The sequence below is a fragment of the Diceros bicornis genome, chromosome X (assembly GCF_020826845.1).
Source record: "Diceros bicornis minor isolate mBicDic1 chromosome X, mDicBic1.mat.cur, whole genome shotgun sequence".
NCBI lineage: Eukaryota > Metazoa > Chordata > Mammalia > Perissodactyla > Rhinocerotidae > Diceros > Diceros bicornis.
The window spans coordinates 95,416,113-95,429,622 of NC_080781.1; the positions used below are offsets into that span (position 1 = coordinate 95,416,113).

At 41.5% G+C, this 13,510-nt stretch overlaps 1 protein-coding gene across 1 annotated transcript; it reads right to left on the reverse strand.

The window, feature by feature from the left end:
- Positions 1-8,541: 8,541 nt before the first annotated feature.
- Positions 8,542-11,606, reverse strand: TMSB15A (thymosin beta 15A). The gene is made up of 3 exons (XM_058536389.1): positions 11,500-11,606; positions 9,947-10,051; positions 8,542-8,990 (listed from the first exon to the last, which is right to left on the reverse strand). Exons 2-3 carry the CDS (start codon positions 10,044-10,046, stop codon positions 8,953-8,955), a joined length of 138 nt encoding a protein of 45 aa, XP_058392372.1. The 5' UTR covers positions 10,047-10,051; positions 11,500-11,606; the 3' UTR covers positions 8,542-8,952.
- Positions 11,607-13,510: the final 1,904 nt, after the last annotated feature.

A 13,510-nucleotide genomic window follows, 5' to 3' on the forward strand; every position in this document is an offset into this window, starting at 1 on the left:
TGTCATATCTATGAAATCATTGCCAAGACCAATGTCAATAAGATTTTTCCCTATGTCTTCTTCTAGGTGTTTTGTGGTTTCAGATTTTACATTGGCTTTAATTCATTTCAAGTTAATTTTTGTGAGTGGTGTAAGATAGGGGTATAATTTCATTCATTTCCATAGGATTATCCATTTTTACCAATGCCATTTATTGAAGAGACTATTTTTCATTTTGTATTCTTGGTTCCCTTGTTAAATACTAGTTGACAGTACATGCATGGGTTTTTTTCTTGGATCTCATTCTGTTCCATTGGTCTATGTGTCTGTATTTGTGCCAATACCAGCTGTTTGATTACATAGATTTGTAATATAGTGTGAGATCCAAAAATGTGATGCCTCCAGCTTTGTTCTTTCTCAGGATTTCTTTGGCTATTTGGGGTCTTTTGTGGTTCCATACAAATTTTAGAATTGTTTTTCCTATTTCTATGTAAAATGTCATTGGAATATTGATACAGATTGAACTGAATCTATAGATGGCTTTGGGTAGTATAGACATTTTAACAATATTAATTCTTACAACTCATGAACACATGATACCTTTCCATTTATTTGTGTCTTCTTCAATTTCTTTCATCAATGTATTACAGTTTTAAATGTATAGATCTTTCATCTCCTTGGTTAAATTTACTCTTAAGTGTTTTATTCTTTTTGATGCTATTGTAAATATGATTGTTTTCTTTTTTTCCAGATACTTCACTGCTAGTGTTTAGAAACACAACTGATTTTTGCATGTTGATTTTGTATACTGAAACTTGACTGAACTTGTTGATTAGTTCTAACAGTTTTTTTGGTGTAGTTTTTTGGGTTTTCTATGTATAAGATCATGTCATCTGCAAACAGAGATAATTTTACTTCTTCCTTTCCAATTTGGATGCCTTTTATTTCATTTTCTTGCCTAATTGCTCTGGCCAGGACTTCCCGTACTGTGTTGAACAGGAGTTATGAGAGTTGGCACTCTCGTCTTTTTCCTAATCTTAGAGGAAATATTTTCAACCTTTCACCATTGAATATGATGCTATCTGTGGGCTTGTAACATATCTGACCTTTATTATGTTGAGGTACTTTCCTTCTATACCCAATTTGTTGAGAGTTTTTATCATAAATGGATGTTGAATTTTGTTAAATGCTTTCTGTGCATGTATTATGATCATTCGATTTTTATCTTTCGTTCTATTAAGGTGATGCATTACATTTATTGATTTGCATATATTGAACCATCTTTACATCCCAGGGAAGAATCACACTTGATCATGGTGTGATCCTTTTAATGTTGAATTCAGTTTACTAGTATTTTGTTCAGTATTTTTGCATCTATATTCACCAGGCATATTGGTCTGAGGTTTATTTTCTTGTAGTGTCCTTATCTTGCTTTGGTATCTGGACACTGGCCGTGTAAAATGAGTTTGAGAGTGTCCATCCTCTTCATGTTTTTGGAAGAGTTTGAAAAGGATTGGCATTAATTTTCTTTAAATGTTTGGTAGAATTAACCAGTGAAACCACCTGTTCCTGGGCTTTCTTTATTAAGAGGTTTTTGATTACTAATTCAATCTCCTTACTCATTATTGGTCTATTCAGATTTTCTATTTCTTCATGATTCAGTATTGGCAGGTTGTATGTTTCTAGGAATTTTACCATTTCCTCTAGGTTGTCCAATTTGTTGGTGTATAATTGTTCATAGTAATCTCTTATGGACTTTTGTATTTCAGTGATGTCAGATATATTCTCTTCCCTCTAATTTATAATTTTATTTATTTGAGTTCTCTCTCTTTTTCTCTTGGTTAGTCTAGCTAAAGGTTTGTCAATTTTGTGTATATTTTCAAAGAACAAACTCTTAGTTTTGTTAATTTTTTCTATTGTTTTCCTCTTCTCTATTTCACTTATTTCTGTCTAATCTTTATTTCCTTCCTGCTGCTAACTTTAGACTTAGTTTGTTCTTCTTTTTATAATTCCTTGAGGTTTAAAGTTAGGATAGTCACTTGAGATCTTTCTTCTTTATGTATACCTTTATCACTATAAACTTCCCTCTTAGAACTGCTTTTGCTGCATCCCATAAGTTTTGGTACGTTGTGTTTCCATTTTTGTTTGTCTTAAGATTTTTCAAATTTTACTTTTGATTTCTTTTTTAATCTATTGGTTGTTTAAGAATGTGGTTTTTAATTTCCATGTATTTGTGAATGTTACAGCTTTACTCCTGTTATAGATTTCTAGTTTCATACCATTGTGGTCACAAAACTTACTTGATATAATTTCTTTTTTCTTGAATTTGTTGAGACTTATTTGTAGCCTAACATATGATCTAACCTAGAAAATGTTCTGCGTGCAGTTGAGAAGAATGCATATTCTGTTGCTGTTGGATGGAATGTTCTGTATGTGTCAGTTAGGTCCTTTTGGTCTATAGTGTTGTTCAAATCTGCTGTTTCCTTATTGACACACTGTCTGGATGATCTGTCCATTGTTGAGTGTGAGGTATTAAATTCTCCAGCTATATTGTATTGCTATTTATTTCTCCTTTTTGTTGTGTTAGCATTTGTTTTATATATTTAGGTGCTTGGATGTTAGGTGCATAAATGTTTACAATTGTTATATCTTCTTGACAAATTGATCCTTTTATCATTATATAATGCCCTTCCTTTTCTCTTTTGACCATTTTTAGCTTAAAATTTATTTCATCTTATTTAAGTATAGCTCCACCTGCTTTCTTTTGGTTACCATTTGCTTCCATTCCTTCACTTTCAGTCTATGTGTGTCCTTAAAGCTAAAGTGAATCTCTTGTAGGTAGCATATCATTGGATCTTGTTTTTTATCCATTCAGCCATTCTATGTCTTTTGATTAAAGAATTTAATACATTAAAATTTAAAGTAACTATTGATAGGTAAGGACATACTGTTGTTGGTAGTGGTGCCATTGAGTCAGTTTTCATTCCTAGTGACCCCGTGTACAGCAGAGCAAAACCCTGCCTGGTCTTTTTGCACCATCCTCTCATCTTCCAGAGCTATATCAGGCAATGCTCCAGTGCTATTCATAGGGTTTTCATGGCCAATTTTTCAGAAGTCAGTGGCCAGGTCCTTCTTCCTAGTCTGTCTTAGTCTGGAAGCTCTGCTGAAACTTGTGCACCATGGGTGACCCTTCTGTTATTTGAAATACTAATAACATAGCTTTCAGCACCACAGCAACACGCAGCCACCACAGTATGAAAACTGACAAATAGGTGGTGTGGTTCCCTGACTGGGAAAGGAACTCAGGCCACAGTGCTGAGAACACTGAATCTTTTTTATTTTGTGAGGAAGATCAGCCCTGAGCTAACATCCATGCTAATCCTCCTCTTTTTCTGAGGAAGACCAGTTCTGAGCTAACATCTATTGCCAATCCTCCTCCGTTTTTTTTTCCCCAATGCCCCAGTAGATAGTTGTATGTCATAGTTGCACATCCTTCTAGTTGTTGTATGTGGGACGTGGCCTCAGCATGGCCGGAAAAGCGGTGCATCAGTGTGCGCCCGGGATCCGCACCTGGGCCGCCAGTAGCGGAGCATGCACACTTAACCACTAAGCCACGGGGCCGGCCCTGAGAACACTGAATCTTAACCACTAGACCACCAGGGCTGGCTAAGGATGTACTATTATCATTTTGTTAATTGTTTTCTGTTTTGTAGATCCTTTGTTCATTGCTTCCTCTCTTGCTGTCTTCCCCTGTGATTTGATGACTTTGGGCAACATTACGCTTTGACTCCTTTATCATAATTTTTTGTCTATCTACCTCATGTTTTTCCTTTGTGGTTACCATGAGGCTTTCATAAAATATCTGCTGATATTCATAACATCCTATTTTAAGCTGATAACAACTTAAATTCAATAGCATACAGAAACTTTCTACTTATACTTCTCCCTCTTTCACATTTTAGGTTATTGATGATACAATTTACATCTTTTTTATACTATGTATCCAATAACAAATTATTGTAGTTTTAGTTATGTTTAATACATTTGATTTTTAACTTTTAAACTATAGTTGTAAGTGAATTACAAATCACCCTTACAATATTAGAGAATCTGACTTTGACTATATATTTACTATTACCAGTGAGTTTTACACATTCATATGTTTTTATGATTTTAGTTAGTACCCTTTTATTTCAGCTTGAAAAATACCCTTTAGCATTTCTTGTAAGGCAAATGTAGTGGTGATGAACTCCCTCAGCTCTTGTTTTTTTTGGGAAAATTTTTCTCTCTCCTTCGTTTTTGAAGGACAGCTTTACCAGGTATAGTATTCTTGGTTGACAGTTTTTTTCTTTCAATATTTTGAACATCATATCATCCCACTCCCTCCTGGTCTGCAAAGTTTCTGGTGATAAATCTGCACATAGTGTTATAGGGGCTCCCTTGTACGGGATGAGTCTCTTTTCTCTTGATTCTTTCAGGATTCTCTCTTTGTTTTTGACTTTGACAAGTTACTGAATTATAATATGTCTCAGTGTAGCCCTTTTTGCAATTCAATCTATTTGGGGTTTTTGGGCTTCATGAATCTGAACGTCCATTTCTCTTCCCAAGTTTGGAAAGCTTTCAGCCATTACTGCTTTACATAGACTTTCTCTGCTTTGTCTTCCTCTTCTCCTTTTGGGAACCCCATAATGCATATATTGTTTCCCTTGATGGTGTCCCATAAGGCCCATAGGTATCTCCACTCTTTTTCATTCTTTTTTATGCTCCTCTGACTGGATAATTTCAAATGATTTATCTTCAAGTTCACTGATTCTTTCTTCTGCTTGGTCAAGTCTGTTGTTGAAGCTGTCTATTGAATTTTCTAGTTCAATCATTGTATTCTTCAGCGCTAGGATTTCTGCTTGCTTTTTTTTTTTTTTTTTTTTGATGGTTTCTATTTTTTTGTGGTTGAACTTCTCATTTTCTTCATGCATTGTTTTTCCTAATGTCACTTAGTTGTCTGTCTGTGTTCTTGTAATTCACTGAATTTTTTAAGAGGATTATTCTGAATTCTTTGTCAGATGGTTCATAGTTCTTCATTTCTTTAGAGTCAGTTATTGGAGCTTTATTAGTTTCCTTTGGTGCTGTCATGTTTACATGATTTTCTGTGATATTTGATTCCTTGCATTGGTATCTGCACATTTGGGTAAGCTATCTTCTCTTCCAGAATTTACAGGTTCACTTTGGCAAAGACCTTCACCAGTCAGCTTGCTTGGGGTACTGGATGGGTCAGCTGGTAGCAACCATGAGCAGGTGGGTCTTGTTATCAAGGTCTCTAGTTGGGTGAGGCCATTGCCCTTGCTCTGAGGCCAGGAAGGGTGATGCTGGCCAGGCTCCACATATGGGTGGGACTGCTGGTTGGGCTCCACATTCAAGCAGTGCCACTGGTGGGCTTCCTAGTTGGGTAAGACTGCTGGCTGTGCTTTGCAGTCAGGTAGGGCCACTATCAGGTCTCTGCAATCACCTTGATTGGGTAAGGTCACAGGCTGTGTTCCCTGACAAAGTGGTGCCACTGGTTGGACTCTGCCATTGGGCAGGGGTACAGGCTGGACTCCACAATCACTTCTGGTTAGGTGGAGTCTCAGGCTATCCATTCATGCTCCCCTACCAGATGGTGCCACTGGCTGGACTCTGTGTTTAGGAATAGCTGCAGGCAGGACTTCATGGCCAGACAGGGCCTCTGGCTGTGCTCTGATCAATCTGGGCTGCAGGCTGTGTTCCAAAGTTGGGTGGGGCTGTAGGATGGGCTCCACTGCTGGCCAGCTTCTCTGGCCAGGATTCCTGGTCAGGCGGGACTAGAGGCTATACTCAGCAGTTGGATAGGACTGCCAATTTGCCTCCCTGCCCAGGAAGGGCTATAAAAGGGCTCTACAGCCCATGCGGCTCATTTGCTGGGGACTCAAATCAGGCAGACCTGCCAACCAAGCCTCCTGGCCAGACATGGCCACCAGCTCAGCTCTACAGATGAGCAGAGCCACTGGCTAGGATCTCTGCTCAGTCACCACTGCAAGTAGGAAGGTAGTGTGCCTACAGCTGAGCACTGGTTGTAGTAAGCCCTTGTCCCCTTCTTTGTCTCTACCTGTCCCCCAGTGGTCGAGCCCTGCAGATTTCACCAGTGATCCCTGTGAGATCAGACTGAAGTGGGCCTCCTAGGAAGTGTCCCATGACACTGGGGAAGCTGGATGTCCATCTTCTGCTCTTTTTTTCCCCAGGGAGAAACTGTAAGCCCAGAGGGTCTCTCTCAGTGCAGCACTTTACCAACCTGGGAGATGGACTATGCAATCAGAGTGTAGCTGCTCCTCTTACCCTTCTAATGCAGTCCTTCTTGGTCTCTGTGGCCCAGGTGAGGCTTCAACCTCATCCCTGGTTCTGGGATCTTCACAATGCTGTCTTGTCTATGGATAGTTGCTAGTTGGTCTTCTCATGAGGGGAACTGAAGTCAGGAATGACCTATGTCACCATCCTGATGACATCACTCCTCTAGGCTTGCAATTAATAAATTGATTCAGGGCCCTAAATCTCAATGCTTATAGTGGGCTTATTGCAAAAAATCTCCCCCTTTGTTGGACAGGCCAGTGAATCTAGTGACTAGAGGAGTATCCCCATATTATATATTTAAGAAATGCAGGGTAGGGGGCTGGCCCGGTGGCACAAGTGGTTAAGTGTGCGTGCTCCACTGCGGTGGCCCAGGGTTCACTGGTTCAGATCCCAGGCGCGAACTGATGCACCACTTGTCAAGCCATGCTGTGGCGGCGTCCCATGTAGGGTGGAGGAAGATGGGCACGGATGTTAGCCCAGGGCCGGTCTTCCTCAGCAAAAAGAGGAGGATTGGCAGATGTTAGCTCAGGGCTGATCTTTCTCACACAAAAAAAAGAAATGCAGGGTAAAACTACTTCAGGTGGGCAATTGTTTCTCTCATCTTATATCTGTATGAGTATTCACTTAGCAGCTACAAGTCTGTTTTATCTCCAGCCATGTATCTCTAATCTGCTGCCACTCAGTTTAGCACTGACACTGCTCAGGGTGGAATCAATACATTAATGAAAAGAATGGTTACCAGATGCAACTGAACAATGGGAGTTCTTGTCCAACCCCAGCTCATTTGACAATATTCATGCTTTCCTTTAGGCCCTCTGAAATGGACCTAATCTTGTGCTGCATTAGTACACAAATGCAGAGGATGCTGAACCTATCATGGATGTACAGCATTTTTCTCAAATTTGTAAATGGCAATAATGAAATGCAAGCAAATGCATTGGATGGCAGCCTCAGGATCCAAGAGATCTGATAATGAGCAAATTTGAGCACATCGGCAACCAGGATGGTTCTCCACGCATGTAACTTGGCTCCAAAGGATTTGAGAAATGTCATCAGGAGAAGACTTAAAGGTATGGGAGCAGGCACATAATAGCTGACTTCAAATACTGAAGAAGGGATTAACTATGCTGTATGAGTCTCCAGCATACAGTCCTAAGACTATTAAATAGAAGCTACATGGAGGCAGGTTTGGGCGCAGTGTAAGCAGCAGGTCACTGCAAGAGGCTGACTAACTATTGGACAATTATTTCAAGCAAGAGGTAACTATTGGTGACCAACATGGCTATTGCAATTCTCAAATCCTCTGGCTAGACTAAGCCCTATAATAGTGTCACCTCATTGACACTTGATCAGTTGTCCTACCTATTGTTTTGCTTGTGAAAGTTTACGCTCTAGCAAAGAAAACAGCCTCCACTTCTTGTGGTTATTTAAATACATAAGCCATTAGATAGGGGGTGGTAAGATGATACTTGATGTTTCAAATAGGTCCAAATAGCATAATCCATTTTGTAGGAAAAGATATGTATATTAATAGACCACAGTCTGGATGCTTATACACCCAAATGCTAACACTTCTAATTGGTGGAATTATAGGTGATTGATTTTTATAAACTGAAAGTGATAAAAGTACTATTTAAGGGCAAAGATTGAGACACTCCCATTTATATGTTTTCTTTGTGCTCAACATGAACACCAAAAGTGATTGGTTCATAAGACAGTGAATTCTGTTCAGGACAAAGCAAGACCAGAGGTTCAACGCTGCAGATAATTAGCAGATATTAGATATCTAAGTTCATGCTCAATAGAAGATGCGATGTGCTTAGCACAGTGGGTGTTAGCAAGTGCTTCCTGTCCCCTTCCCTATCCAACCCCAGCCTTGAAAACACTTTCCAGAAAAAAAGAGAGCCCAGTTTAAATTTCAGCCCTTATTCACCTTAGAAGATCACTTCAGACACTGTGCTTTCATTTCCTCATCTCTGAGATAGGAGGGCTGGTCCACGTTACCTCCTCTCCCAAGGTTCTCTAATTCTATGATTCCATCTCTATGGAAAAAACACCTAGCATCCCCAAGTCAGGACAGAGGAGAGCCTTTCCCATGTGACTAACCTGCTAAAGCGGCTTTCCTGCAACCATTTTGTTTGGCTGAAAACAGCGCCCTTGTGTACTTCCGTTCCTGAGAAGACCACCAAGAATGGACCACAGGAGTCTCAACATAATGATTATATTTATTATTTTATCACTACATTAGAAATGAAAATAAACTTGTGAGAAGCTGCAAACGCATGCCACTCCATGAAGATTATGGAACAATCAACACATTCACCGTATAAATTTAAAAGTGGCTTATCCTTTGGGGATTCAAGGACTACAAAAACAAAGGTCACTGATGGTGAGATTATTGACAGCATCTGCCAGCTGGAATTTATGCACCAATGGAAGTTTAAAAATGAACTTAAGGGAACATTGGCTACCCCTGACCTCTTAGCCAGGGAGTATGGGTGAAAAGACATCAGAAGACACCTAAAATCTTTACAACACAAAGGTTTACAAAAAACAAGCTTAAAACCAAGACATTCTGGCAGTAGTGAAATTTGATCTTGGGAGGAGATGCCCATTTTACGATGTTTGAACACACTTTTTCTCCTGCTGGATAGCTGGGAAAAAAAAAACACAAAAAATCATTAAGAGGGTATTTTCCTACAATTAAGTTCAGTTTCTTCCAAAGGAGCTTTTTGCCAAGTCATTGAAGGCTGCCATAACCTGCTTTAGATTTCGAATGCCAAGGCACTAACCATAAATCTTCAGTCAGGGGTGTGTGTGTGTGTGTGTGTGTGTGTGTGTGTGTGTGTGTTGACCAATTGAACGTTCACTAGAATCTACATCAACTGTGTTTTTTCCCATTTGAGAGGTAGATATATGCTGTTACAATTTTTTCCATAAATTATTCTGAGACTGGCAAGCAAGTGAAGTATTTTCTTCATATTTATCTATCACTATATAATCAGGAAGTTATACCCTTTCAAACAATTTTGACTAACTTTGGAACTCTCAAATAACACTGACATGAAAAAAGTACCCCTCAGTTTTGTGAATATGCTTGAAGTTTCTCCCTCAGGCTGTAACTCCCAATGCAAAACTGATCTTTTGAGTCTAGGATCCTTGAGCACAACCAAGATCTAAACTTTTTCTTTGCCCTATCTTGTCATAAGGTAGAGAAAGCCAAAAATGCAGTTTGTGTGGTTCTTTAGCAATGAGATCATAGACTCAAAGTGCTAGATGCAGAAAACGCCAAATAACCATAAAGTGGACAAAATTAAGATTTTTCTAAGGCTAAATCCCATATTCCAAAACTGGTTGATTTTCAGTAATTTTCCAACAAGAAACTAGTCTTTTATTCCTTCATTACTTCTTGGGTCTATCATGTGAGAACCACTTATATAAACCAAGTAAGAAGACAACTATTTGATATTTTTAACTGTTGCATTAAATACAGCGGGACCGTAATTATTGCTTACTTTGTGGCATAATTGACTAGAAGAGTTTATTTACTGAACCTATGAATGTTCACCATCGTTTTTCTCCACTAGAAACCCCTTGCCCCATGACTTACTTTCCTTCGAGGGGAGAGTATTTTTTTCTTCAGTATTAGTTTTCTTCAGTTTTGACCTGTCAAACTTCTCCACTTCGGACAAGTCTGGCTTATCACTCATCTTGACTAAAAGAAAGACCGAAAAAAATTTTTTTTTACTTAACTGGCAGAACAGTTATCATACTAAGGAATCACAGCCAAAAATTCTCACATTTAATATCAATGTGTATTTTACCTGCTGATTTTCATCAAGAAAACAGTACACATCTTAGAAAAGTCATGTTTTTATTAGGATACTTTTTATTCCACATCATTACCCTATTTTGATAGACAATAAATGCCACTGAATCAGAATGCACTAGAAACCAAGGTGGTCTAAAACCCAGAGTCAATGTCTGACTCTTAAAATCACAGCAAAGGTCAAATGGAGGAGACAGAAGCACAAGAGCAGAGAGAGAGAGAGACGAAAAAATAAGGACTGGGTTCAACCAGCTAATGATTTTGTAAAAGGAGATAGCATTATTTGAGCACCTTCACGTTGTACTCAATTACTTTTTGGGGACATTTTTCTTGAGGGGGGTTGAGAGCAGCACACAAAAAAGGGTGGCATAAGTTGTATTACTTCCTTTCCATTTTATCTGCCCAAAGACACTAGATTAAGGAGCTACAATAAGAGAGGGAAGGATTTAATCTGGTCATAACTAATTACACCTCTCATAATAGCTCCTTATGGTACTTACAGGTTTGTAAATGCTGTAAGATGGCACAGCTAACTAGGATCAGACCAAAGACTTCAGCAGAAAGGGATAAACCAAAGAGAGTGGCTTTTTATTTCACCATGTTCTCTCTGCAAAGGGAGAGGCTAGAAGACGAGGTGCCCTATGACCATTTCGGGTTTGTCCAGAGGAGGAGACAAGAGCAGACCCCAGAAACCGGAAAGCAGGGCTCTCATGCGCGTGCCTGGCCCCGCCCTGGTGGGGTCAGACACCTCTAGTGCCCAGAGTAGGACGGACAGGCCCCCAAGCAGCCGGAAGTCCCCAGTGTGCCTCTATTCTGTCGAGGTCACTCTAAAACCCTCCTTTGACAAGCGATCAGACGCCAATCTCCAGAGGTGGGGAAACCAGGATTAATAAATAAATAACAAGGCCGGGTGCATACGCCAGTTTGTCAGGGGTAGTTTTCTTACATTATCAAATCACCATCATCGTCGTCGGGCGCCCAGCCTAACCTATCGGCCCCGGGAGGGGAGAGAGCGAAGGGCCAGCCCCAGAGGGCCCATTGCGGGTGCCGCCAAACTCCTCGTCCTCGCAGCCTCGGACAAGCAGCCCCCGCCGACGGGCCGCTCCGGGGGCCGCCCCCTTGGGCCTTCCAGGGACCAACCCGGGAGGCCCGGCGTCGCGCGCAGAAGGCGGCGCCGCGGAAGACAAAGGCGCCGACCCGCCAGGAGGCGCAGATACGAAACGCCAGTCCCAACCCGGCCCTTCCAGTTTCCGAAGGACCGACACCCCCCGGCCCGCGGCCGCCGCGTCCCCTGTCCCCACAGTCCTGGCTCCGGAGGGGCCGCCCGTCCTCACCTGAAGGCTTGAAGACCCGTGAAAGACAGACCGCTGGGCTGAGACGGCGCCGCACACTGAACGAGCCTGCCTTCCCGCGCCGAAGCTCCAGTTCTCTGCCGCGTAGCCGACTCCGCCCCAGACTCCGCCCCAGCCCTCTCCGATTGGCCGAGGGATCCCTGGCCCGCCTCCTCGCCCGTCGCTCCGCTTTAGCCCAGTCGGCCTGAGTCCAGACGGTCTCCCCTCTGCTCAGGACCTCCCCCGCTGCAGCAGGGTCTTGATGACGTCACACCAGACCCGCCTCCCAAGACCGCATCCAAGCCCTCTCTGATTCGCCGAGGGATCCAAATCCAGCTTGCCTCCCTTGCCTCTCCCGCTACTTTCGTCCTGAGGGTCCACTTCCCTTCTGAAGTATACTCGCTCCTCCATGATGATTGGGGCCTCTACCATAAGCAGACCCTTCTTGCCCAGTGAGCTTTCAACGTCTGGAATTCTGAGATCCAAGCTCAAGGAGCCCTAATCAGCCTCTCTGGCCTTTTTTAGCCGTAGGAGCCCAAGTACGCTGTGAAAACCAAACAGTGGTTTGGAAGCGGTGCTCAGTGTTGTCTGTTCTAACCCCCGGCCAGGTCATGGAGGAAGGGTGCTCATGGAGAGGGTGGGCGGTTCAGGGTCATTCACCCCCACAGCTGGACAGTTCTGTGACAGTGGCGCTCTCCTACGTAAAAGTCACATTTTCGATTTTCTCAGCCGCTGAACATGGTACTAGTCAGTTTAGGTAATCAGAGGAGCATGTACTGAGGCTATTCATCTTTATTTCCCCAATCCCTACCACTTCTTTTGGCCCACAGGAGATGCTAGATAAATACCTGTCTACCTGTCTGTAGATTGAAGTAATAAGTCCATGATAGAGCAGAATTTTTGGACAGCAGCACCACCCAGTATGTATGTTGGGGGAGAAAAGTGTGGATCTGGTAGTTACTCGAAAGGACTAAATGTTCAAGGTCTTTCTGGATACTCACCCAGAACCTTAGAGCATTAAGATAAAATGGAGATAGGACTATGTCTTTAGTTTGCACCCCATATTTTCCGTATGGTTCCTGTATGGTGGTAGAGATCTACATAGGTCAGCAATCACTCTCTCCACAAGGATTTCTTCCATTACTTCTGGTTCTTGCCAATCCGAGTCTGGTCTCTTCTTTCTGGGTTCCATTTCCCTAATATTAGACCTCCCTGTATTTGTCTGCCTACTTTCCTGGATCTTCATCTCCTACGTGAAGCCAGAGCCACACAGTCTCCTCCCTGGAGGTGTGCTCTGTTTGCTGACCAGAATCCATTCTTGGCTGTTCACAAAACTGACTCTGCTACTCTTAACATTTCTTCATTGACTATGGCAAAGAATATTCCTTGATTGCCTACTACATCCATCCCATTGCCATACCCTAAATATAACATCAGTTGCTATTTCTATATCTACAAGACAGAGACAACCTTGAAAAAGATATTTTGTTATTGGGTTCTTTGAATTTGGCATATTATTTTATGGAAGAAATAAACATTATATCAAATACATTATGTGGTAAAAAGTAAACATCCCATCTTCTCCCTCCTCTTATCTCACCCCTTGGAGAAACTACAGTTAGTAGTCTATCAGTAGTGGTTTTTAACTCCAACGGCATCTTAATATAACCTGAGGAGTTTTAAAAAATGCTGAGACTGGCCTCTACCCACTGGTCTGCTGCTAAATGTTTAATAACTTCTCTGCAGAAGAAAAGGCTGATTTGTAGCCTTTGCTGATTTCCATGACATAAATACTCCCACCATGGCCAATTTTAACCTCCCAATGTGAAATAGTGAATTCAATCAGCTGGTAAAATTCCTAAAGATTTTCTAACCAGTTCTCAAGTGCCAGTAGGAGTTGGCTTCAGCAGACCACTGCCTCCACCCCCATCCCATCTCACAATAATTGAATCAGAATCTCTGGGAATTGGTCCAAGGTAAATTTGTCTTATACAGAGAGAGCCCTTGTAAAGTA

Coding starts and splice junctions, on each gene's coding strand:
- TMSB15A (XM_058536389.1), bottom strand. CDS start 10,046: ATGAGTGATAAGCCAGACTTGTCCGAAGTGGAGAAGTTTGACAGGTCA. Junction 8,991..9,946: donor TACTCTCCCCTCGAAGGAAA/GTAAGTCATGGG, acceptor TTTTTTTCCCAG/CTATCCAGCAGGAGAAAAAG.